This window comes from Rattus norvegicus, chromosome X (genome assembly GCF_036323735.1).
Source record: "Rattus norvegicus strain BN/NHsdMcwi chromosome X, GRCr8, whole genome shotgun sequence".
NCBI classification, from domain to species: Eukaryota; Metazoa; Chordata; class Mammalia; order Rodentia; family Muridae; genus Rattus; species Rattus norvegicus.
Window position 1 is genome coordinate 116,109,165 of NC_086039.1, and position 24,226 is coordinate 116,133,390.

Sequence of the window (24,226 nt, forward strand, 5' to 3'; positions counted from 1 at the left end):
CACGTGTGGTATAAAGGAACATGCAGATTTTAGAACTTGCACTGTTCTAACGTTATATTGTGTTACATGCTTCATTTTTTTCAGACACGGACTTGTACAAGGTTGGTAAGAGTTTATTCCAGTTCAGATGAAAGAAATGTTTAATTGATAAGAGCTGCTTTTCTAATGGAGAGCAGAGTGAGAAATTAACAATGGAGGTAATTGTTTTCAATTAGCCTGGCTGCTCCACTTCTGGGAGGCAATACAGGAATGTTAAGTGCATGATCAATAGCCTAAGCACTATAGCAAAGACATTTTGTTAGAAAGAAATGTCATTGGGTGAAGGGAATGATGTCAAATGTGAAAAATATCTTAAACCCTAACAGCATTGCTTGGGACAGTGAACATATTTTAATATAATTTTTATGTTGGCATAGTCTTTATATTAATTCTAGATAGGTCTCAAGTTTAGTGCCATATACAACCAAATCTTGAATACTGTGTAAACTGAAAATTGCCCCTTTGAAGTGCTGAGTATAGATAGGACGGGCAAACACTGTTGTATAGTACTCGGTGAGACAAGCAGACACTGGCAGAGTGATGAAATACGATATGTTTTCCGAAACAAGGCCTAGCATTGAAAAACTGTTTCTGAAAGATTCTAAATTCACTAATGCAAATATGGAAAAATAATTTTTGTCAAATAATATGCAGGACACAGACGTGGCAGTAGGGGAAGAAATGGTAATTTTTTCAGACAAAGATATCCAGCAAATCATCCTCTAATTCATCTGGTAAGTTAACAGAAATTGAGTCTGAAATATAACATAGGTCTTTTTAAGATGCATGTGTTCATTTGTTTGAGGACAAGGTCTTGCAAAAAGCTATATAGAATAAGGTAGTATATTATTTACTGTGTAGCTGAGGCTGGCAAGGAACTTCTGATCTTCCTCCTGCCTCAGTCTTCCAGAGTGCTGAAACTAAAAGCATGTGTTGTATGTTAGGTATCATAATTACTTTTCTATATAACAAAACACCATGATCGAGGCAATTTATAAACAAACGAGTTTACCAAACCCTATGGTTCCAGAGGGTTAGAGTCCATGATCATCATGGGGTGGGCAGTGTATGGCAGCAGGGAAGCAGGCCTCTACAACTATTTCAATGAACATCTTTTATGTTAATCATCAGGAATTTTGAATTTATAAAGTGCAAAAAATAGATAGTAGGTGATTGTCATTCATCATAAATAATTATTCTGTTTTTGTCCTCATAAATTTTTATCTTAAGCTATAGTGTGAAAATAGTTTACTACCCTTAAAAATGAATTGGATGTACCAGAAATCAGGACTAGAGAGATATATTAGTGGTTAAGAGCCCTTGCTGCTTTTCCAGACGACCCAAATTCAGTTCCCAACACCCAATGTCCTATAACTTCAGATTCAAGGGCTTTAATCCCTCCTCTAGGTTCTGTGAGCACCCACACACACATGGCCTAAACTCACATAATCACACACAGGCGCGCGCGCGCACACACACACACACACACACACACACACACACACACACACACACATAAATAAAGAAAAATGAAATAATTGAAATAGGATGTGAAACACACTCCAGAACCCACCCCGGGGGAAAAATTGTATTGCCCTTTACATTTAACTTGTTTGGGTAAATGGGTCATGGGGCAAAATTTTGAAAGGTATCAGTTGTTCAGCTTATCAATGAGAACTAGTTATCCTTAAGCCATGATATGAGCATTTAGTGATAAACAGTGGTTAAACAGGAAAATTGCTTACTGGGTAAGATCACTTGCAACAAAAGAATGAGGACCTGGAACCCAAACAAAAAGCAAAGCTTGGTCAAGGATGCATCTGTAATCCCAGTGTTGTAGGACTGGAGATAGGGTGTGACTAGCTATGACCTGGCTTCAAGTACTGTAAGAGACCCTATCTTCCAAATAATTTCAAAAGTAAAAGCAGGAAACCTGATGACACCCCCACTTGACCTCCTTGAAGCTCATAAGTAAATGTGCACACTCACTCTCTCTCTCTCTCTCTCTCTCTCTCTCTCTCTCTCTCTCTCTCTCTCTTTCTCTCTCTCTCACACACACACACACACACACACACACACACACACACTGGTGATTCTGGGAACATTATTTTGGCAAAGAACAAGTTACAATTTTAAGCACAGTCTGCATTCTGTGTTGCAGAGATGAAATATTTTCCTTCTATTTGGAAGAATTGAGAGGTTGATGGAACGTGGTCTAGATCTTGTAGGATGAAATTTGTGTTGCTGCTTTTCATTTGGTTTGGTTTAGGTTTCGATTTTTCTTTCTTTCTTTGTTTTGTTTATTTTCATGAATTGGAACCAGGGCTTTAAACGTGCTAAGCAAGTGTTCTACCACTGAGCAACATGCGTGCTCCTTAAAGGCTCTCTTGATTTTTGTCTTTGTTTGCAATGTCTCATGGAGGCCAAGCTGGTCTTGCACTTCCTGTGTATGGATGACATTAACTCCAGATTCTCTCCTTTCCATCTGCTGGAATTGCAGACACTGTACCACTACCCCTAGTTTTATGGAGTGCAGAGGTTCCAGCCCAGGGAGATATGTATTATAGACAAGGACTCTACCAATTAAACTGTATCCTCAGCCCAAGGTTTAGAGTACAATTGATAAGTTTAGAAAGAAAAACATGTGTTTCCTTTTACTGTAGTCCAAGATATACCCAACTAAAAATATTATAAAGTATATTGAAATTGAAATCATCTATCATTGCAAATAGTTTTCAAACATTCAAGGGTTTCATACCAGAAATCATTGAAAAAAGTAAAGAAATCAAAAGTGGGGATAGTGGTCCATGCATGCAAACCAAGTTCTGGTAGCACTAAGGCAATCCCACAGCACTGGGATTATAGGCATGAGCTATTATACCCTGACTATATATAATTTTTGATAGGTTTGAAAATGGTAAATGTTCTTGACCCACAAGCTTAGCCAATTCATTTGGATCTCTGGGATCCTGGTAGAAGTGGATGGAAAATGTAGGTTCATGCAAAGTTGACTTCTGAATTCTGCATGCACACCACGGCATACACACCCACACATATCATAGATGAATAAACACACAATAATTTTTCACTCTTAAAAGAAAATGAGTATTTCTTTTCTTAAGTTTATAAATCTTATAGCACCTATATTGATGTAAATAATTTCTCATGGGAACTATAGCCTTGGTCATGCTGAGTATGCACTGTACACCTGAGCTACAATCTCAGCCCTGGAAATATTCCTTACATAAGTATGATTATAATTGTATTCAAGGTATGTGCTTATAATATTCTTTGTGCTAGTACCTTCCTCCTAATATCAGTTACTTTGACTGTTTAGCAGTGTTGTAGCAGGTCATGGTAATGTTAAATATAGGGGAAGTTTTGCTTGCTAGGCAACATATACTAGTATAAAGCTAGCTTTCTTAGCACTGTCCATATGATGTTATTCATTTACTCTTATGGATATCAGACATTTGTCAAAGTTTCTACTGTTTCCTTTTGAGTGGCTTACCTTACTGCCTTTTTGATTTAAGAGTTATTACCAGATCCATTTATTTGAAAGCCAACTCTTTGCTACCTTTATACCATTCCTTTTCCACTCAGTTTTTCTCCTTAGAATTAAGTATTTGAAAAAAAGAATTAAGTATTTGTATTCAAATGTAAATTTTAATGATGACTGGAAAGGGAAATTGTCAAATAATTTGGAATGTTTTCCTTTGATCTTAAGGACTTGTTACAAAACATTATTAAATGTAGATGTAGCTCAGTTGGTAGAGTACTTGACTAGCATGCATGAAGCCCTAGGTTTAATCATCATTATCATATAGTATCATATGTAGTAGCAAGTATCCTTAATCCTAGCATTGAAGAAGTTGAAGCAGGAGGTTAGAAGTTCAAGTTCACAATTGGACATGTATGTAGTGTGAGTTACTGACTGTCAAACAATTCTGTAACACCACCCCCTCCCAATATCTCTCTCTCCTCAATTAGGAAGTCATGGTTTGTTTCATTGGTAAAATTCACAAGACAGCTAATTTACCATATTTTTATGTTACATGCATATAATTATCCTTGTGAAAGTGACATGGTACATCAGACTTAGGTCTATAGGTTAGTTCTATAAACTAGTACATAAAAAGTAGGTATAGTGTCATTCTAGGTGAAAATCACTGATAGAAGTAGTCTTGAGAAGCTGATGTGGTTGGCACAAGCCTATAATTCCAATTTTCATGAGAGTCAAAAGTATCAAGCTGACCTAAACAGTATAATGAAGATCTCTCAAAAAAAAAAGGAAGGGAGGGGAGGAATGGATGAAAGAAGGAAGAAGTGAAGGAAGGGTTTTGAGAAATATCCATATCCCTTAATCAAATCATAGACTGTCTCATTTATAATCTATAACTGGGATCCTTTGCAGTTAAGACAAGTCAGCAGAGACCATCGAACAAGAAGGAATGGAAACCAATCAGAAGAGAGACAGTTACAACTACAAAGAAACCAATTTTTCTTCAGGAGACTTCATGGCCTCTCCCAATCTAATGACCACCATGTTAGCAGATCTCATGACCACTACTCCAGAAGGTCACATAGCCGATTCAGGAGACCTCCTGTTCGCTCAGATAGATCTCATGTCTACTCAGGTAGAACTGATAACCATACAGATAGACCACATCATAACCTCTCAGTTGGACCACAACATGACCACTCAGTTAGACCACACCATGACCTCTCAGTTGGACCACAACATGACCACTCAGTTAGACCACACCATGACCTCTCAGTTAGACCACAACATGACCTCTCAGTTAGACCACAACATGACCACTCAGATGGATCTCACCATGACCTGAATTCAGTTAGACCACAACATGACCACTCAGTTAGACCACAACATGACAATTCAAATGGAGTACACCATGACCACTCAGTTAGACTACAACACGACAATTCAAATGGACCACACCATGACCACTCAGTTAGACCACAACATGACAATTCAAATGGACTACACCATGACCTCTCAGTTAGACCACATCATGACTTCTCGGATAGACTGCATCATGACCTCTCAGTTAGATCACATCATGACCTCTCAGTTAGACCACATCATGACCTCTCAGTTAGACCACATCATGACCTCTCAGGTAGACCACATCATGACTTCTCAAGTAGACAACCTCATGACCTCTCAGGTAGACCACTTCATGACTACTTAGGTAGACCACCTCATGACCACTCAGGTAGGCCACTTAATGAAGGTAGACCACCTCATGACAACTCAGGTAGACCACCTCATGACCACTCAGGTAGACCACCTCATGACCACTCAGGTAGACCACCTCATAACTACTTAGGTAGACCACCTCATGACAACTCAGGTAGACCACATCATGACAACTCAGGTAGACTACCTCATGACCACTCAGGTAGATCACCTCATGACCACTCAGATAGACCACATCATGACCACTCAGGTAGACTACCTCATGACAACTCAGGTATACCACATCATGACAACTCAGGTAGACCACATCATGACAACTCAGGTAGACCACCTCATGACCACTCAGGTAGATCACCTCATGACCACTCAGGTAGACTACCTCATGACAACTCAGGTAGAGCACACCATGACCACTCAGATAGACCACATCATGACCTCTCAGTTAGAGTACATCATAACCACTCAGATAGACCACATCATGACTACTTAGGTAGACCACCTAATGACCACTCAGCTAGACCACCTCATGATCACCCAGGAGGATCACACCCTGAGCACTCAGGTAGACCAAATCATGACCTCTCAGTAAGACCATATCATGACCACTCAAATAGACCAAATCATGACCACTCAGATAGACCACACCGTAACCTCTCAGTTAGACCACTTCATAACCACTCAGGTAGACCAAATTATGACCATGCAGGTAGGTTTCACCATGGCCACTCAAATAGGTTTCATCTTAGCCATACAGAGAGAGCTTTTCCTAGACACTCAGGGACAGCTCATCATGACCACACAGAGAGAGATAATCGAGCCCACAGAGGGAGAGCTCATGATAACCACACAGTGCTAGCTCATCACAACCATGATAACAGATCTCATCATGACCACTCAGGGAGAGCTTATCATGGCCATGCTCAAAACTACCAGTCATGGAGAGCTCGTAACAACCAAACACTGAGAGATCGTAACACCCAATCATGGAGAGCTCATAACAACCAGTCACAGAGAGATCGAAACAACCAGTCACAGAGAGCTCATAGTAACCAGTCATGGAGAGCTCATAACAACCTGTCACTGAGAGATCGGAACAACCTGTCACTGAGAGATCGGAACAACCAGTCACTGAGAGATCGAAACAACCCGTCACTGAGAGATCAGAACAACCCGTCACTGAGAGATCGGAACAACCCATCACTGAGAGATCGGAACAACCCATCACGGAGAGCTCGGAACAGCCAGTCACGGAGAGCTCGGAACAACCAGTCACGGAGAGCTCAGAACAACCAGTCACGGAGAGCTCAGAACAACCAGTCACGGAGAGATCGTTATGACCGCTCATGGAGAGCTGGTAGCAACCTGTCATGGGTGGTTCATAATCAAGAAGAAAGATACCATGGTCGAAGAGGAAGAATTGGAGCATGGGATGCATCACCACCAGAATCTGAGTCTGAAACTGACAGGTAGAAACAAAATTAGTACTTTATCAATGTTAGTACAATGTTTTGAATGATATAGAAATATTTAAGCATGCTTTCTATTTCTGTGTCTTTTTTTGCTGTCTTGTTTGTTTGTTTGTTTGTTTGTTTGTTTGTTTGTTTTTGCACTCCAGATTTTATTCCCCTCTACTGCCAAAGGGTTCCACATCCCATACCCCCCATCTCCACAAGGATGTTCCCACCCCTCCCACCCCACCAGACCTCTAAATTGCCTGGGGCCCCCAGTCTCTGGAGGGTTTCTCTAACTGAACCCAGACCCAAGAGTCCTCTGCTGTATACATGTTGGAGGCCTTATCTCAACTGGTGTGTGCTTCTTGGTTGGTGATCCAGTGTCTAAGAGATCTCAGGGGTCCAGGTTAATTGAGACTGCTGGTCCTCCTACATGGTGGCCTTCCTCCAGCTTTTCCCTAATTCAGCCAGAGGGGTTGACAGCTTCTGTTCATTGGCTGGGTGCACATATCTGCATATGACACTTTCAGTTGCTTGTTGGATCTTATGGAGACAGTCATGATAGGTCCCTTTTTGTGAGTGACTCATAGCCTCAGTAATGGTGTCAGGTCTTGGGGTCTACCCTTGAGCTGGATCCCAATTTGGGCAGGTAATTGGACTTTGTTTTTCTCTGAATCTTCTCCATTTCCATCAATGCATTTCTTTCAGACAGGAAGAATTATAGGTCAGAGCTTTTGCTGTGGGATAGCAACCCCATCCCTCACTTGATGTCCTGTCTTTCTGCTGGAGGTGGATCCAGTAAAGGGCCTTTCATTTAGGGCCCCTCCTTTGAGTCCTCAGAATCTCTTGCTCTCCAGGTCTCTAGTACATTCTAAGGGTCCTCCCAACCTCCTTCCTACCAAGGTGACCTGTTTCCATTCTTTCTGCTGGCCTCAGGGCTTCAGTCCTTTCCCCCCCCACCCAATACCAGATCATGTTTCCCTCTTCCCCTACCGCCATCCCCTTTCCGTCCTCTGTCCCTCTCTCCCTCTCCCTTTGTGGTCGCTTTCTTCTCCCTCCCAAGTGGAACTGAGGCATCCTCACTTGGACCCTTTAGATTGTACACCTTTTTGAGTTCTGTGGACTGTATCTTGGGTATTCTGTACTTTTCTGGCTAATATCACTTATTAGTGAGAACATACCATGCACACACCTCACTCAAGATGATATTTTTTAGTTCCATTCATTTGCCTGCAAAACTCAGGATGTCCTCAATATTAATAGCTGAATAGTATTCCATTGTGTAAATGAACCACATTTTCTTTATCCATTCTTCTGTCGTGGGACATCTGGGTTGTTTCCAGCTATCACAAATAGGGCTACTATGAACATAGTGGAACATGTGCCCCTGCGGCAGGGTGGGGCATATTGGGATATTTCTGGATCTTTAGGTAGGTCTATTTCCGATTTTCTGAGGAACATCTAAATTGATTTCCAGAGTGATTGTACCAGTTTACAATCTCAACAGAAATGGAGGAATGTTGCTTTTTCTCCACATCCTTGCCAACATGTGTTATTAACATCTAAGGTTTTGCTCTTAGCCATTCTGACTGGTGTAAGGTGGAATCTCAGGGTCATTTTGATTTGCATTTCTCTGATCACTAAGGACTTTGGTCATTTCTTTAGGAACTTCTCAGCCATTCCAGATCCCTCTATTTTGAATTCTTGGTTTAGTTCTATACCCCATTTTTTGGTTGGGTTGTTTGGTTTTTTGGTGGTAAACTTCTTGAGTTCTTTATATATTTTGGATATTAGCCCTCAGTTGCATGTGGGGTTAGTGAAGATTTTTTCCTAGTCTGCGATTTGCTGATTTGCCCTATTGACGATATCCTTGGCCTTACAGAAGCTTTCCAGTTTCATGAGGCCTCATTTATCAACTCTTGATCTTAGAGCGTGCGTCATTGAAATTCTGTTTAGGAAATTTCTGCCTGTGCCAATGAGTTCAAGGATCTTTCCCACTTTCTTTTCTATTGGATTCAGGGTATCTGGTTTTATGTTGAGGTCCTTGATCCACTTGAACTTGAGCTTTGTGCATGGTGACAAACATGGGTAAATATTCTACATACAAACATCCACTTAGATCAGCACCATTTATTGAAGATGCTTTCTTTTTCCATTGTATGTCTTTGGCTTCATTGTCAAAGATCAAGTGTGTGTTTATTTCTAGAATTTATTTTAATTCTATTCCCTTGATCGACCTGCCTGTCTCTGTACCAAAACCATGCAGGTTTTTTTTAATTCCCCAGCCATTTTATTGTTAAGAATTGTTTTCTCTATTCTGGGTTTTTTGCCTTTCCAGATGAATTTGAGAATTGCTCTTTTCATGTCTTTGAGGAATTGAGTTGAGATTTTGATGGCGACTGCATTGAATCTGTAGCTTGCCTTTGGTAGGATGGCCATCTGTGTACTATGTTAATTCTGCCAATTCGTGAGCATGGGGGATCTCTCCATTTTCCAAGATCATCTTCAATTTCTTTCTTGAGAGACTTGAAGTTCTTATCATAAAGGTCTTTCAGTTGTTTGGTTAGAGTTACCCCAAGATATTTTATAATTATATGTGACTGCTATAAAGGGAATTGTTTCCATAATTTCTTTCTCAGCCTGTTTATCATTCGTATAAAGGAAGGCTACTGATTTACTTGAGTTAGTTTTATATCCAGCCACTTTGCTGAAGTTGTTTATCAGCTGGAGAAATTCTATGGTAGAATTTTTGGGGTCACTTATGTATACTATCATATCATCTGCAAATAGTGATACCATTAATTCTTCTTTGCAAGTGTGTATCCACTTGATCTCTGTTTGTTGCCTTGTTGTTCTAGCTAGCAGTTTGAGTACTATATTGAATAGATAAGAGGAGAGTGGACATCCTTGTCTTGTCCCAGATTTTAGTGGGATAGCTTCAAGTATCTCTCCATTTAGTCTGATATTGGCTGTTGGTTTGCAGTAAATTGCTTTTACTATGTTTAGGTATGGGCCTTGAATTTCTGATCTCTCCAATACTTTTAACATAAAGGGGTGTTGTATTTTGTTAAATATTTTTCTGCATCTAAGGATATGATCATGTGAATTTTTATGCATATAAAATTTTTATTGGATATTTTTATTTACATTGCCAATGATATTCCCTTTCCCAGTTTCCTGGACATAAGCCCCATAACCTATCCCCCTTCTCTTCTTCTATAAGGGTGTTCCCCTCCTAATTGACCCTTCCTTCCCACCCTCCCCCTGACATTCCTCTATACTGGGATTCCAACCTTGGCAGGACCATTGGTGCCCAACAAGGCCATCCTCTGCTACATATGCAGCTGGAACCATGGGTCAGTCCATGTATACTCTTTGGGTAGTGGTTTAGTCCCTGGGAGCATTGGTTGGTTGGCATTGTTATTATGGGGTTGCAAGCCACTTCAGCTCTTTCAATCCATTCTCTATTTCCTCTGGGTTCCGTTTACGTATCCAGTCTGTTAGTCTATGTCTTTTTATTGGGGAATTGAGTCCTTTGATGGTGAGAGATAGTAAGGAATAGTGATTGTTGTTTCCTGTTATTTTTGTTGTTAGAGGTACAATTATATTTGTGTTTCTCTTCTTTTTGTGTCGTTGCAAGAAGACTACTTTCTTGCTTTTTCTAGGGTGTGGTTTCCTTCCTTGTGTTGGAGTTTTCCATCTATTATCCTTTGTATGGCTGGATTTGTAGAAAGATATTGTGTAAATTTGGTTTTGTCATGGAATATCTTGGTTTCTCCATCTATGCTAATTGAGAGTTTTGCTGGATACAGTAACCTGGGCTGGCATTTGTGTTCTCTTAGGGTCTGTATGACATCTGTCCAGGATCTTCTGGCCTTCATAGTTTCTGGCGAAAAGTCTGGTGTGATTCTGATAGGTCTGCCTTTATATGTTACTTGACCTTTTTCCCTTACTTCTTTTAATATTCTTTCTTTGTTTTGTGCATTTGTTGTTTTGACTACTATGTGACGGGAGGAGTTTCTTTTCTGGTCCAATCTATGTGGAGTTTTGTAGGCTTCTTGTATCTTCTTCATGGGCATCTCTTTCTTTAGGTTAGGGAAGTTTTCTTCTATGATTTTGTTGAAGATATTTACTGGCCATTTAAGTTGGGAGTCTTCACTCTCTTCTATACCTATTATCCTTAGGTTTGATCTGCTCATTGTGTCCTGGATTTCCTCTATGTTTTGGGCTATGAGCTTTTTGCGTTTTACATTATCTTTGATGGGTTGTGTTAATGTTTTCTATGGTGTCTTCTGCCCCTGAGATTCTCTCTTCTATCTCTGGTATTCTATTGGTGATGCTTGCATCTATTTCTCCTTGTCTCTTCCTTGGGTTTTCTATCTCCAGAGTTGTCTCCCTGGATGGTTTTGTTCAATTCCTTCACCTGTTTGGTTGTGTTTTCCCGTAATTCTTTAAGGGATTTTTGTGTTTTCTCTTTAAGGGCTTCTACTTATTTACTTCTGTTGTCCTGTATTTCCTTAAGGGAGTTATTTATGTCCTTCTTAAAGTCCTCCATCATCATCATAAAATGTGATTTTATAACTAAGTCTTTTTATCTGGGGTGTGTGAATATCCAGTATTTTCTTTGGTGGGAGGACTTTGATGATGCTAAGTAGTCTTGGTTTCTGTTGTTTAGTTTACTGTACTTGCCTCTTGCCATCAGGTTGTCTCTGGTGTTAGCTTGTCTTGCTGTCTCTGACAGTGACTTGACCCTCCTGTAGGCCTGTGTGTCAGCACTCCAGTAGACCTGTTTTCTTTCAGCTAGATCTAGGAACAGAAAGCTGTGCTACTCCGGTGTGTAGGTGTGCATGGCAGCTGGCTTTCAGTTTTAGGCACAGGCAGAAAACTGAAGGGTCCTGTCCCTGACTGCTCCTGGCTCCCTTTGCCCAGGGGGCACAGATGGCACTAGGCGATTTTTTCTTGGGTTGGGACTGTGGGCAGAGAGTAGTCTCCTCTGAGTTCCTAGGAATGTCTGCACTTCTGAGGAACCAGCTCTCTCCTACAAAGGATTTGGGTTCAGGGAGCTGTGTGACAGGTTCAGTTCAGATCTGGGCGCAGGCCGGACCCTACAGGTTCCTGCCACTGACTGCTCCTATATTCCTCTATTCGGGGGCACTATTCAGGTTCCCCTTGTGCCAGGGATGTGGGAGAGGTGGGCAGAAGTGGTGCACTGTCCTGTGGTCTCAGGATTGTCCAAACTTCGGGCCGTTCAGCTCTCTCCCCCACAGGATTTGGGTGTGGGGAACTGTTGAATCAGTTCAGCTCAGTTCCAGGCACAGTCAGAAACTGGAAGTGCTCTGTCCCAGAAGACTTCTGCCTTTTTGTGTCCTGAGTCCACCAGACAGGTCACTTGTAGCGAAAAGTTGGGTTTACCTCTGTTCTCAGGTGTACAGTTATTCCTGGCAACTGGCTTTCAGCTCTCAGCACAGTCAGAAACCAGAAAGGTTCTGCCCCTGACTGCTCCTAGGTCCCTGTGCCCAGGGGACCAGATGGCACTAGGCGATATCCTCTTGGGTTGGGAATGTGGGCAGAGAGTAGTCTCCTCTGAGTTTTCAGGAGTGTCTGCACTTCTGAGTGTTCAGCACTCCCCTATGGAACTTGGGTCAGCCATCTCTTTCTTTAGGTTAAGGATGTTTTCTTCTATGATTTTGTTGAAAATGCTTTCAGGTCCTTTGAGCTGGGAATCTTCATTCTCCTCTATTCCGATCATTCTTAGATTTGTTCTTTTCATTGTGTCCTGAATTTCCTGGATGTTTTGGATCGGAGTTTTTTATGTTTGAATTTTCTTTGATTGTTGTGCCCACTTCTTGTACTGTATCTTCTACACCTGAGATTCTCTCTTCTATCTCTTGTATTCTGCTGTTGATACTTACATTTGTAATTCCTGACCTCTTTCCTAAATTTTCCATTTCCTTGTTTGCCTCCATTTGTGTTTTCTGTATTGTTTATACTTCCACTTTTAGGTCTTGGACCACTTTATGCAATTCCTTCACCTGTTTGATTGTGTTTACCTGCATTTCTTTAAGGGATTTATTTATTTCCTCTTCAAGGGTTTGTACCTGTTTACCCGTGTTTTCCTGTATATCATTCATTGACTTATTTATATCCTCCTTAAAGGACTCTTATCTTCGTGAGATAGGATTTATGTCAGCTTTCTGATTTTCAGGGTGTTGGTGTATTCAGGGCTTGCTGTGGTGGGAGAACTGGGTTCTAAAGATGACCACGTATATTGGCTTCTGTTGCGTATAGTCTTGCCCTTGCCTCTTGACATCTGTTTATCCCTACTGTTTGCTGGTCTGGGTGACTTTGTGTGGAGTCTGCCTCTTTTTTCCCTGGGTTGCACCAGGTCTCCTGGTAGGCCTGTGGTCCTGGCTGTAGCAGACCTCCTGTGGTGCCTTCCAACTGGAGGGTGCTGATTTGTTGCACTGAGTGCAGTAGATCTCCTGGGAGACTTTCAGACTGTTGGGTCTTCAGAGGAACAGTTACACTGTTGTACTGTGAGAAGCTGTTCTTGGGGGAGGGAGTTTGGAAGGAGTCAATGGACTGTGGTTTCTGTTCCCTTGTGTGTAGCCACACTCACAGAGGCTTTCGGTCTTTTGGGTCAGTTGCCCTGCTTGCCTCAGAGCCCCCTGGAAGGTCTTCAGTCTGTGGTATCAATTGCCCAGTTGCCCTGTGTTCAGAGGTACTCCTGGGATGCCTTCAAGCTGTGGTGTCCTGAGTACAGTGGTTCTCCTGGAATGTCTCCAGTTGTGATATCAGATGCCCTGGGTGCAGCAGATCTCTTGGGATGCCTCAGGATGTAGTATCAAATGTTTTGCTTACAGTGGTTCTTCTGGTATGCTTCAGGGTATGATGTCAAATGTTGTAAGTGTAGCGGGTCCTCTGGTATGTCTGAGGGTGGAGCCTCTTCCAGAGAGCAGACTTACTAGCAGTCTGTCTAGCAGTAACAGGTGGAAGGGGATTGGGATTGGTCAGGTGGGAGGATGTTGGGTCCCTGAGTCCACTAGCCCCCAGTGGCAGCTGTGGGACTGGGCGAGTGTGGTTCTTACCAAATGCTGAGTGCAGCAGCTCCTCTGGTATGCCTCAGGATATAGCCTCTTCCAGGGAGCAGAGTAGCTAGCAGTCTGTCCCAGTAGAAAGGCCCATTTCTATGTCTTAATAAGCAAATTTGTATTATAACTGGACCCTGTTCCAATTCAGACAAGCATTGGAACAATTATGTGGCTCATGATATAAACTCACATGCACATGCAGTTGCCTAAATTTGTTTCCCAGTTTCTGGCCCTTCCTAATAAGCCTATCTGCTACTCAGAGTAGCTATTGCTTTTGCATCTTCCAAGCTGGTGGGCAAGATAATATATCAAAAATTATGCTAAATTGATATGATAGGATATAAGTAAGGGTAATCAATCTGTTTCTTACCTTTATACCCTTTCTTAAAGAGTCGTAAAAGTCTTTATCAGACAGATGATTCCCCCTCTGTGTGTGTTTGTGTGTATGTGAGAGTGTATGTGTATATGTGTGAGTGTATGTGTGTATGTGTGTGTATTGGAGAGAGACAGTGTGCATGTATGTGTTGTTGTTGTTGTTGTTGTTGTTGAAATCATGACAGAGCTTGTGCACATTAGGCAAGTGATTTACGTCTAAGCCACAAGCTCAGCCCAGGTATATCTTTGAGCAGTTCCTCCAAACCCACCTTGCGAAGTGTAAGCTGTCTTCAGCTGTACCTTCAAGTTACATGAAGCAAACAGGGCAACAGCAATAGCCTATATTATTTTGGAAGTCTCTTCTATTCCTATGACTAACAATTGAAGAGGAGGTTCCCATACCTAGCACACGGTTTTTCTTGGGTAGTCTATGATCCTCGTGGGGAGAATTGGCACTTAGACTTGTATAACTTCATTCCAACTACATACATCTGTTTCAACCTGCACACACGTATGTATTTTAAGTAAACAAAATTGAGGTTTTCCTATGGCTTTGTTAACCATTCTTGGTGCTATTTAGGGTTCCTTTCTTCCTCTGTATTTCCTTCCCCGTTTTCAGTTAAATCCCTCCCCTGTTTTCTCATTATTCCTTCATAGCACCTTTGTCCTGTTTTCTAGACTTCCTCATCCTGCTAGGTTCCCTTGTACTTTCCTGGTTTCTGAGGTTATATATTCATATCTAAGGATTCAGATAATCCGCAAAGGTAGAACATGCAGCATTTGTCTTTCTGAATCTGGGTTACCTCACTTGGTATATTTCCTTGCAAAATTCATAGATGTAGCATACAGATAGTAACTGATTGCATATAAATATTGCAAAGAGAAATAATTAGCAATGTTCTCCTTTAAAGTGTTAAATAGGAGCTTAGCAGTTAGAGCACTTGATATACCATGGAGAGTAGCGTTCAAGTCCCAGCACCCATACAAAGAACCAGGGTTCTTACACAAATCTGTAGCCCAATTGCTGAAATAGGGAAAGACAAGATAGTCACTGGAGCTTACTAGATTCCAGACTAGCCAAGAAAATGCAAACCCACTGTCAAGGAGAAACCCACCTCAAACAATAGGTGGGGATTGATAATGGAGGAAACATGCTGCCCTCGTCTGGAATCTGCATGTGTATATAGGAACATGCATCAACACATATGTATACTCTCACAGAGATGCATGCATGCATACATGAAATTAAATAAATCCTTTGCATATACTGACTAATCTGTCAATGATATGGATTTTTTAATGTTTGTCTAATTTTTCATAACAAATACCAGACTTTCTACAATAAGAGAAAGAACTGAATACTTATGGGCTCAGGAACGGCGAAGAAATGAGATACTTAATCTGAACGCAGGGGTAAGTGTAATACTTTCTACTTTCCACCTCAAAATGCTACATGGTTCCATGTGGTGTTTTCTTTTTAATAGGCTTTCCTTTTGCGTCTTTTGTTTTTTGTTTTTTTTTGTTTTTACTTCTTCAAAATTTTAGTATTTATTTATATTCATGATTGTGATTTGAGGAAGTCACCTTATAAGCTGCAGTTTTCTGCCATGTTAAGGAGTCTTAGACTGATTTATGTCTAAGAGCACACTGCCTTTGAAAGTCTTGCATGTGTGTACACTATCAAATTAAATGTTACACTTGTAAGATTAGCAAGAATGAAAGACAGACACAGGACTGAGGCACTCTATAACAGCATAGGCTTTATTTGGGGAAAGATGTGTAGTGGAGAGATCTCTAGTTCAAGAAACTAGAGAGCCAGTAGCCCTCTTAGACACAAGAGTAGTTAGAAAGTGGGAAAGGGAGAAGGGGTCAGAAATCTTCCTTTTTGACTGGACCTTGGTCATTGCTAAGAGTAGCCAGTCAGTGTTCAGTTAAAGAATATCAAGGATCAATATGACTTGACTAACCATAACTAGAGAGCACAAACAGTAAAAGAGGCAGGAATCTCGAAAAACAGTTTACTATAGTTATAGGAATAAAATCACTTCATTGTGGGAATTTGCATGGTTAACCAAGATGTGAAAGCTTTACAAAATGGCCAAGACCACTCTGGAAATCAATGTGGGCGTTCCTCAGAAAATTGGAAGTAGACCTACCTAAAGATCCAAAAATACCACTCTTGGGCTGGGGATTTAGCTCAGTGGTAGAGCGCTTACCTAGGAAGCGCAAGGCCCTGGGTTCGGTCCCCAGCTCCGAAAAAAAAGAACCAAAAATACCACTCTTGGGAGTATACCCAAAAGATGCCCCACCATGCCATAGGGGCACATGTTCCACTATGTTCATAATGGCCTTATTTGTGATAGTCAGAAGCTGGAAACAAGTTAGATGTCCCACAACAGAAGAATGGATACAGAAAATGTGGTTACTTTATAAAATCTGAATAAAATCTGGAGTGTGAAAATAAATAAATAAATATCCAAGATCATAGTTAACAATATTAAGAACCAAGGAAAAGGAGGAAATATTGTCATTTAAATGCTAAGACTTGCAATTTATATTTTTAAAAAATCACCTTGTGTTGATTAAAGATGTAATTTCAATAATTGATCTCAACTTTTTCCATTTAGATAGAAGACGGCTACAGCAGCGCTGAAGAGAGTGATGAAAGTTTTGACAGGTAGTTTTAGACAGACTTTGTGTAGTTCTTAGAGGAAAATATAAAAACTGGCATCAAATATAAAATCAGCACATAGACTTACAATCTGACTTTGGAAACTCCTTAACAATTTGTATAAATAATCCTACTCACATTAGAAAAGCTTTAATTATAACTGCCTGGATCAGCTTTATTTTTACTTCTGAGGTTTTATATAACATATTCTGATACCACATCTAAAATATCATAATTTTGCATTTAAACTGGATGGCTCTACAGGAATTATCACTGGTAAAATTAATGCTCTTTGGTTATTGTTTCTTCATTTCAATCATAAAATTTAAAACTCTTCTGTGCAATAACAGTGTGTGCTAGACAAGCTAAATGAATGACAACAGGCATTTTAGTCTGTTTGAATAGCAACATACCTTTTAGTAGCAAGGCTTTAGCCTGTGATGACATTGGAGAGGCAAGAATTCTGTGTTTATTTACACTTTCTTATATCTCAGTTGATATCAACCCCTGTAGCAAAACCAGGAAGAAATGCAAACATAAGAAAAGCTGAAGTTCTGTAACATGACTGCCTGCTCTACATGTGGGAGACAGTGAGGCTCACCACAAGTACACCACGAGAGCAGAGCTGAACATGCGCTGAAGCAACAGAGATACAGGGAAAGGCCTGTTCAGGGAGATGGTCAGGAAAAGAAGGGAAAACAAGGGCTGCCTTTATTGCTTTTCTGCCGCTTCATACAGCAGGAAGAGAAACGCTTATAACGGGAGACTAGCTGTCATAAAAGGGCAACTTTTACTTTTTCCTTTAGTTTCCACAACTGCTTATGTGTCTTGTGTTTCTCAAAATGACTAATTTGTTACAGGGAAAAGGCTAGTTGATGGATGATATATTTTGGCTTCATACACTGGTATCTTTCTACCAAAGATACCAGGAGAATTTATACAAACGGGAAAGAGAAATATGTTGCTATACTAGCTTTGAAATGGACCTAAGCAAAGGTACTTGCGAAATAATTGAAAGCTCTAAATAAGTACTTTTATATTCAGGGTTTAATCTAGCCTTAGAACTTCATTTCCATATTACAATGATGGATTGAAACTGAAGAAGGGGTGGTTGTTGTTTTTTATTCTGGCACTACTGGGAATCAAACCTAGGATCACGTGCACACACTAAGTGAAAAGATATACCACTGTGCCATGGACTTCTGCTCCAGCCAAGGAAGGGGATATTTTGTTTTGTGTTGTTTTGTTTTGTAACTTCACCCAAATCATCTAGCTAATAAAAGCTAAAAGGTATAGTCAAATACAGTTTGTGTTTCTACAAAGCCCATATGGGTTTTTACTGTCAGTATTGTCTTTCCACAACAAGAAGTACAAAGGAGGTGCGATTCTTGCAATACTAGAATATTCATTACCTTTTGTTGCTTAAATAATTACTATAGCTGTAGGCATTGGATTCAGTCTTGGTGAGTAGGAAAAGGATAACCATAACCAGGAAACAGGAGTGTAAAGAGGTTTATTATTTGAACAAGTAAGTGATGTGGGAAATGTTGTGGGGGCATGTATCTTTTTCAGTTCTTGGTGAGCTCAGCATTAGAGAGGTAGACTCTTGGAAAACTCAGTATCCACTAAGGACAATTGTTTTCTAATTCTTGTCTTGCACATTTGAAGAATGACCTTCCTGGGCCACAGGGCCGGGGGGGGGTGAGTTTTAGGAAGAAGCATGTTGTTGTAGTGAGCTTAAAAGAAAGAAGGCATGGTTCCTATAGAGGAAAGATGGTTCTCCAGGGACAGGGGACCATTGAGGTCCTACTCTGGGGATTATTTTAAGAACTTAGGACAAAAGCTGATGTGAGGTTAGGGAAGGAAAGTCAGTCCAGTAGGTGGTGTCTGGCAAATCCTCTGTCGCAAGTCACTTCTTCCTGCAGAGCTTCCAGGCACAATGAAGAGATACTAAACCAAGAAATAGAATTCTCCTGATGTCCTTGGCCTCCAGAAAGGATGTTCTTAGACCTGCTGCTTTGGAACCTAGCATATTATACAACATGCTCAGAGATCTTATACCTTATGTTAAAATACAAAACAAAAATGATGTCAAAATGTCTCTAGGTGGAGAATTTAGTACAATGTAAAAAATGTACTCAGGGTCAACTGAAGTGAATGAGTCACAGACTCAAAATTTTTTCAAAGGCTTCAGCTCAAACAGTCACTCAACAGATTTGAAAGCTAGGGTTATTTTAAAAGACATTCAAAACATTAGTAGCCCTTTCACCACCCCATACCTTAGTACAGGACCCCATACATCATCTCCCAGTTTGGTAGGTTCGTCCAGGGTTTTTTTGTCCAGGTATTTTTTTTGTCCCAATTTGTCCAAGTTTGCTTGCCAGTTGTCTGCTAGAGACTCACGTGCCTGAAATTGTGGTTTTGCCCTGGGTCCCCTCTTAATAGAAGGTTCTGGGGAAGTGTCTACTTCCTAGATCATTCTGGCTATGGACAGAATCTTGTTTCTTGCTGCTTGTTAGAATCCATTCTTCCAAAAACAAAACTTGAACTACCCCCATGTCCATCTTGTAAAGAGACCAGCTTCATCTTCAGCACAACCCACACATCCTTCTCACTGTCAGTCAGTCATCCTGGTTTCCACTTCTACCTTTGTCCTATGATTGCATTAGGATAACCAAGGTATATGTTGGGGTTTTGGTCTGGTTTGTTTTTTTGAGTTTTTTTTTTTGTGGGGGAAGTTGGTGGGTTTTTGGTTTGAGGGGGTTTTTGGGGGGGCGTTTTGTTTTGTTTTTGGTTTGGTTTTCAGTTTTTGGTTTTTAAGACAGGGTTTCTCGATGTAGGCCTGACTGTCTTGGAATTCACTCTGTAGACCAGGCTGGCCATGACTTCAGAGGTCTGTCTGTCTCCTACATGCTGGGATTAAAGGCCTGTGGCACCACTGCCTAGTGGTATATTGTTAAAGGAAAAGAGAAAGAAAGGAAAGAAGGAAGGAAAGGTTAGTCAGAGAAAATATAACAGAAAATTTATGAGGAAACTACCATGAAAATACTCAGTAGAGTGCTTGCCTAGAATTTTATAGCCCTGAGTTCCATACCGAGCACTCACTGCAGAAGGAAGGGAGGGAAGCAAGGACAAAGGAAGAGATGGAGGAAGGAGGGGAGAAAGGAAATATTATTGATCTAATTATACATTGAACACTTATCCCCTTCCTCATACAGTGTTTAGTCTATTCAAAGCCTAAAAGGAACAATATTCATTACAAGACAGAAAGTCGTTATAGAAAGTATCTGGCTTACGCAGAACTACTGACTACAAGGACTCAAGTAATAATATCAAAATAATTATGCAGCCTTTGGACATTTGTTGTTTTATAGCAGTGTGAGACTGCATATGATAAACCTATTCCCTGATATTATTTTAGCTACCCAGTTAAAATTTTCTTCTTAGACTAGGGATATAGTCCAGATGGTAGACTAACATGTATAAATCTCTTAAGTCAGTATCCAGAAATGCATACCAAGTGTACTGGCCTATATCTGAAATCCCAGCACTCAGGAGGTAGAGGCAAAAGTATCCAAAGTTCAAGGTTATCTTCAAGTATATAATGAGATTAAGCCAGCCTTGGCTACATGAGATGCTATCTCATTTTTTTCTGTACTGTTTACTTACATGAAGAGCTATTCTAATAAAACACAAACCAGACTCAATAGCAGCCATACATGAATGAGGTCCTTTGCAACAAATATTGAAGTAAGCCAATCTGGCTTTTGTAGTATTTCCTATATAACCAAGCTGCCCTTAAAGTCAAGATTCTCTTGCCCTAAATCTTGGTTTGGGGGATTCTTGGTATGTGTTACCACATTGTCTTCCATTGTCTCTTTGTTGGGTGGGAGACATCAAGATCTTGATATCATAAGAGAGTTTCAACCTTCTATGTAATCAGGTAGCTCTTAAATACAAATCCTCCTGCCTCAGTCTCCAGATTTTAGGGGATTCTAGATATGTCCTCCCACACTGACGTTTTGGTCCCATTTTCATTTGGAATATTTATTGTGCTAAGAATGGAAGTCTGGTTTTACACAGGCTAAGCAAGTGTTCTACCACTTTTCTGGACCCTTAACCCTCCAGCTAACATTTTTGTAATTTTTTTCCTTTTATATTTCTTTTTTGTTTAACTTTAAGAATAATTTTATGAGTTAGAAAAAAGACATAGACAGGGCAGACAAGTTGTAAAAATCAGCAGCTTCCAGGAGGAGGGAGATGGAGAAGCAAAAGAGAGGAAGTCACAAGAAAACAAACATATTAATCATCTTCATGGGGAAGAGTAGTCTGCAGAGAAAGAATAAGAATACCCAGACTGTCAGAACAGGCTTAGGACTTAACCACTATTTAAAAAGTGATAGAAATGGGGAAAGGGAACGTGACACTTTTGAAGTTAGGACTCAGGCAAGTAGGTAGGTGCATATCAGCAAGTAGCTGCTTTGTTTGTTTCTTTTTTTGTTCTTTTTAAGAGGGTCTCACAGCCAAGACTGGCCTCAAGCTTTCTGTTTCCAAGGATATTCATTAAATCCTTATCAACCTGCCTCTACCTACTGAGTTCTACGATTATAGGCACAGCTTCAAACAATTTCTCTAAGCTATAATTTGTATATTATATAGTTCGACAACTCAAGTCTGTGGCTTTTAGTAGGTTAAGAGATGTGCATTCTTCATCATGATCTAACTTTTGAATATTTTTACTGTTGACCTCAAAAATGCCATGCTCCTCATTCAGACCATTCTTTCCCCTGTTCTCCGCAACCCAGTGCAAGGCACTCACAAATCCATTTTCTTCCTATGCAAGTTGTGATTACTTTTGTCCCAAAATATACTATACTTAAAGAAGAGTAAAACTGTATCCCTATCTAACAGGTGAAAACTCACCTAAAGATGTAAAATAAATTAATAATAATACCACCTAGGGTTAGGAATATAATTGAGTGAGAAAGCACACACTTAGTCCATTAGAGCCCTGAGTTTTCTCAACAGCAGGGGAAAGCCATATTAATGCATTCTGTAGACATACTCCCTGATTTAGACCATGGATTCTAAAGGGAGCATCGATGATATTTGAATGTATCTTCTTTTAGACCTCTAAAAAAGAAACTTACAGACACTAAGTTGAAGGCCCCAAAGTTGCTCATCTGATTAGAGGTCACTATAATGACTTAGTAATTATTATGCTGTAATTGACAGTTGCTGGAGACCTGAAGTTGATGCTGAATTTGTTGATGGTACATACACTGCCATTAAGACTCTGACACGCCATCCAAAAGGAGTGAGACTGAACTTCGATGTTGGAGCACAGAGTAATCGGGTACTTATGATGGAATTGTAGAATTGCTTGCTCACTAGATATTAAAGAAGCCATGTTTAGTTTAGGTCAACTTGAACTCAATAAGGTTATCTTCTACGTAAAGGAAAAATGAGAACCCTGTAATACACTAAAGAACCTTTTCCTGTTCACTGCCTTTGTGAAAGACAGAAAAATTAGGAAAATAAGCCAACCTCAGTTATCTTTATGTGTATTTGATCTATCTTTGTCTGCCTGTCTCTGTACATTCGTCTCTGAGTCTCTATCTCTGTTTCTTTCTATGTATCATCTGTCTGTCTGTCTTGTCTGTCTATTTATCTATCTCTATCTCTTTCACTGTGTGTGTGTCTGTGTGTGTGTGTGTGTGTGAGAGAGAGAGAGAGAGAGAGAGAGAGAGAGAGAGAGAGAGAGGGAGAGAGGGAGAAGAGAGAGGGAGGGAGAGAGAGAGAATGAATGAATGAATGAATGAATGAATGAATTTTATGTTTCATAATGGAAAACAGAAAACATACAAACTACAATACTAATACTTTCTGACTTGGGTTTTAAATGATGTTGAAAAGGGAAGGTCTGAAATACGGGGGAAAGAACTTGGGCTTTGTAGTCATGTATTTAAAATGAAACTGGAATTAAGTCTGACTTAGGCAATCTTTGAGGTAGTCTAGTCAGCTGTATACTAGAAAGACAATAGGAAGACTCTGCTACCTAGGAGTGCTCTCACACAATAGATTATAAAACCTCTGATTATAGGGCAGACATTTTAATTCGAGCATGTAGAATTAAGCCTGCCATTCATTCCACTGTGAAAGATATCACTGCTTGGTCTTTGTAGTGATATTCTCTTCCATTAAAGGTTTATGAGTCTGCTGTTTTGCATGGATGAACTAAATATTAGCCTCAGGGGTAGACCAAGGGTCAGGCAAACTACCCAAGATTCTAGAGTCACAAGGAGAGTTGGCGTACATTCTCCAAACCTAAACAGATGTCAGCCCTCCTCAGTCTTCTCAAACCATCCTAGTATGTTCCTTTTGCTTTTTTCTGGTACCTTCAACTCTCTGGCCAAACAAATTTCAAACGTCCATTATCTGGATGTACAGGTATGTACCGATGTACCTACCTGCCTGCTTGATTGCTTTCCTTCCTTCTTTCTTGTTTTTTCTGTTTTTGGTTTTTGAGTCACAGGTAGCTCAGGCTGACTTCTGTCTAACTCAGTATTGTAGCAAAGGATGATGTTGAATTCCTGGCCCTCCTGCCTCCACCTTCAAGTACTAGATTCTGGTGTGTGTGCTACACTAGGCTCTCTAGTCTACTTTTAATAACCAAATTTCAAGAGTATTCACTAAGTTTTAAGCTCCCAAACTTAAAACATTTTCTCTTTTACAGACTGATCTGTCGCTCCATGCTAGATTCACCATACTAAGGAATCTGAGAGAAGCCAGAATGAACAATAGGATATGAAGACCTGGAGAGTAAACTGCCTTTTCCTGTCAGGCATTGGCTGCTAGCTAATTGCATGGAACCACAGTTGAGAACATACATACAGTCATATAATGTTAGACTTCTGACTGTTCTTGTTAATGTTCTTTCTTAGATAGATTTAGATGTCAGGATTCTGTTCATATTAAGCAATTTGAATAATAAGTGCTTAGCACTGTTTGCATAAATGAACAAGGAGATGAGCAAGAAGAAAGCTGGTTTCCATGGGGTTATTTTAAGAAATCAGCTATCAGAAATACATGGATTTTTTTCAATGTTAGAGAACCTGTGTGTAATTTACTGTAATCCTTAAGCTCGGAACCCATACAAGCAATAAGAAGGTTTTATGCACAAACCAGTCCATGTGAGTGACTTTAACTGTGTGAGGATTGCAATAGGAAGCATTTATACTTTTACATTTTATAGACATGTACACTGTAACATGAAAAGCAGCTTAATTTTTTTACTTTTGTCATAATTCTAAATGTAACTTCTTTTATTGTTGGTTTTACAAACACATGAAAGATAATAAAGTACTGAGCATTGTTA

At 40.2% G+C, this 24,226-nt stretch overlaps 1 protein-coding gene across 1 annotated transcript in view; it reads left to right on the forward strand.

The window, feature by feature from the left end:
- Positions 1 to 24,226, forward strand: part of Luzp4 (leucine zipper protein 4) — a 40,876-nt gene extending 16,650 nt beyond the window's left edge. The window contains exons 3-8 of the mRNA NM_001408923.1: positions 694 to 773; positions 4,454 to 6,726; positions 15,509 to 15,590; positions 16,805 to 16,854; positions 22,084 to 22,204; positions 23,585 to 24,226. Of these exons, the coding sequence (NP_001395852.1) occupies positions 694 to 773; positions 4,454 to 6,726; positions 15,509 to 15,590; positions 16,805 to 16,854; positions 22,084 to 22,204; positions 23,585 to 23,659 (2,681 nt within the window). The 3' untranslated portion in view covers positions 23,660 to 24,226. The remainder of the gene's footprint in view (positions 1 to 693; positions 774 to 4,453; positions 6,727 to 15,508; positions 15,591 to 16,804; positions 16,855 to 22,083; positions 22,205 to 23,584) is intronic.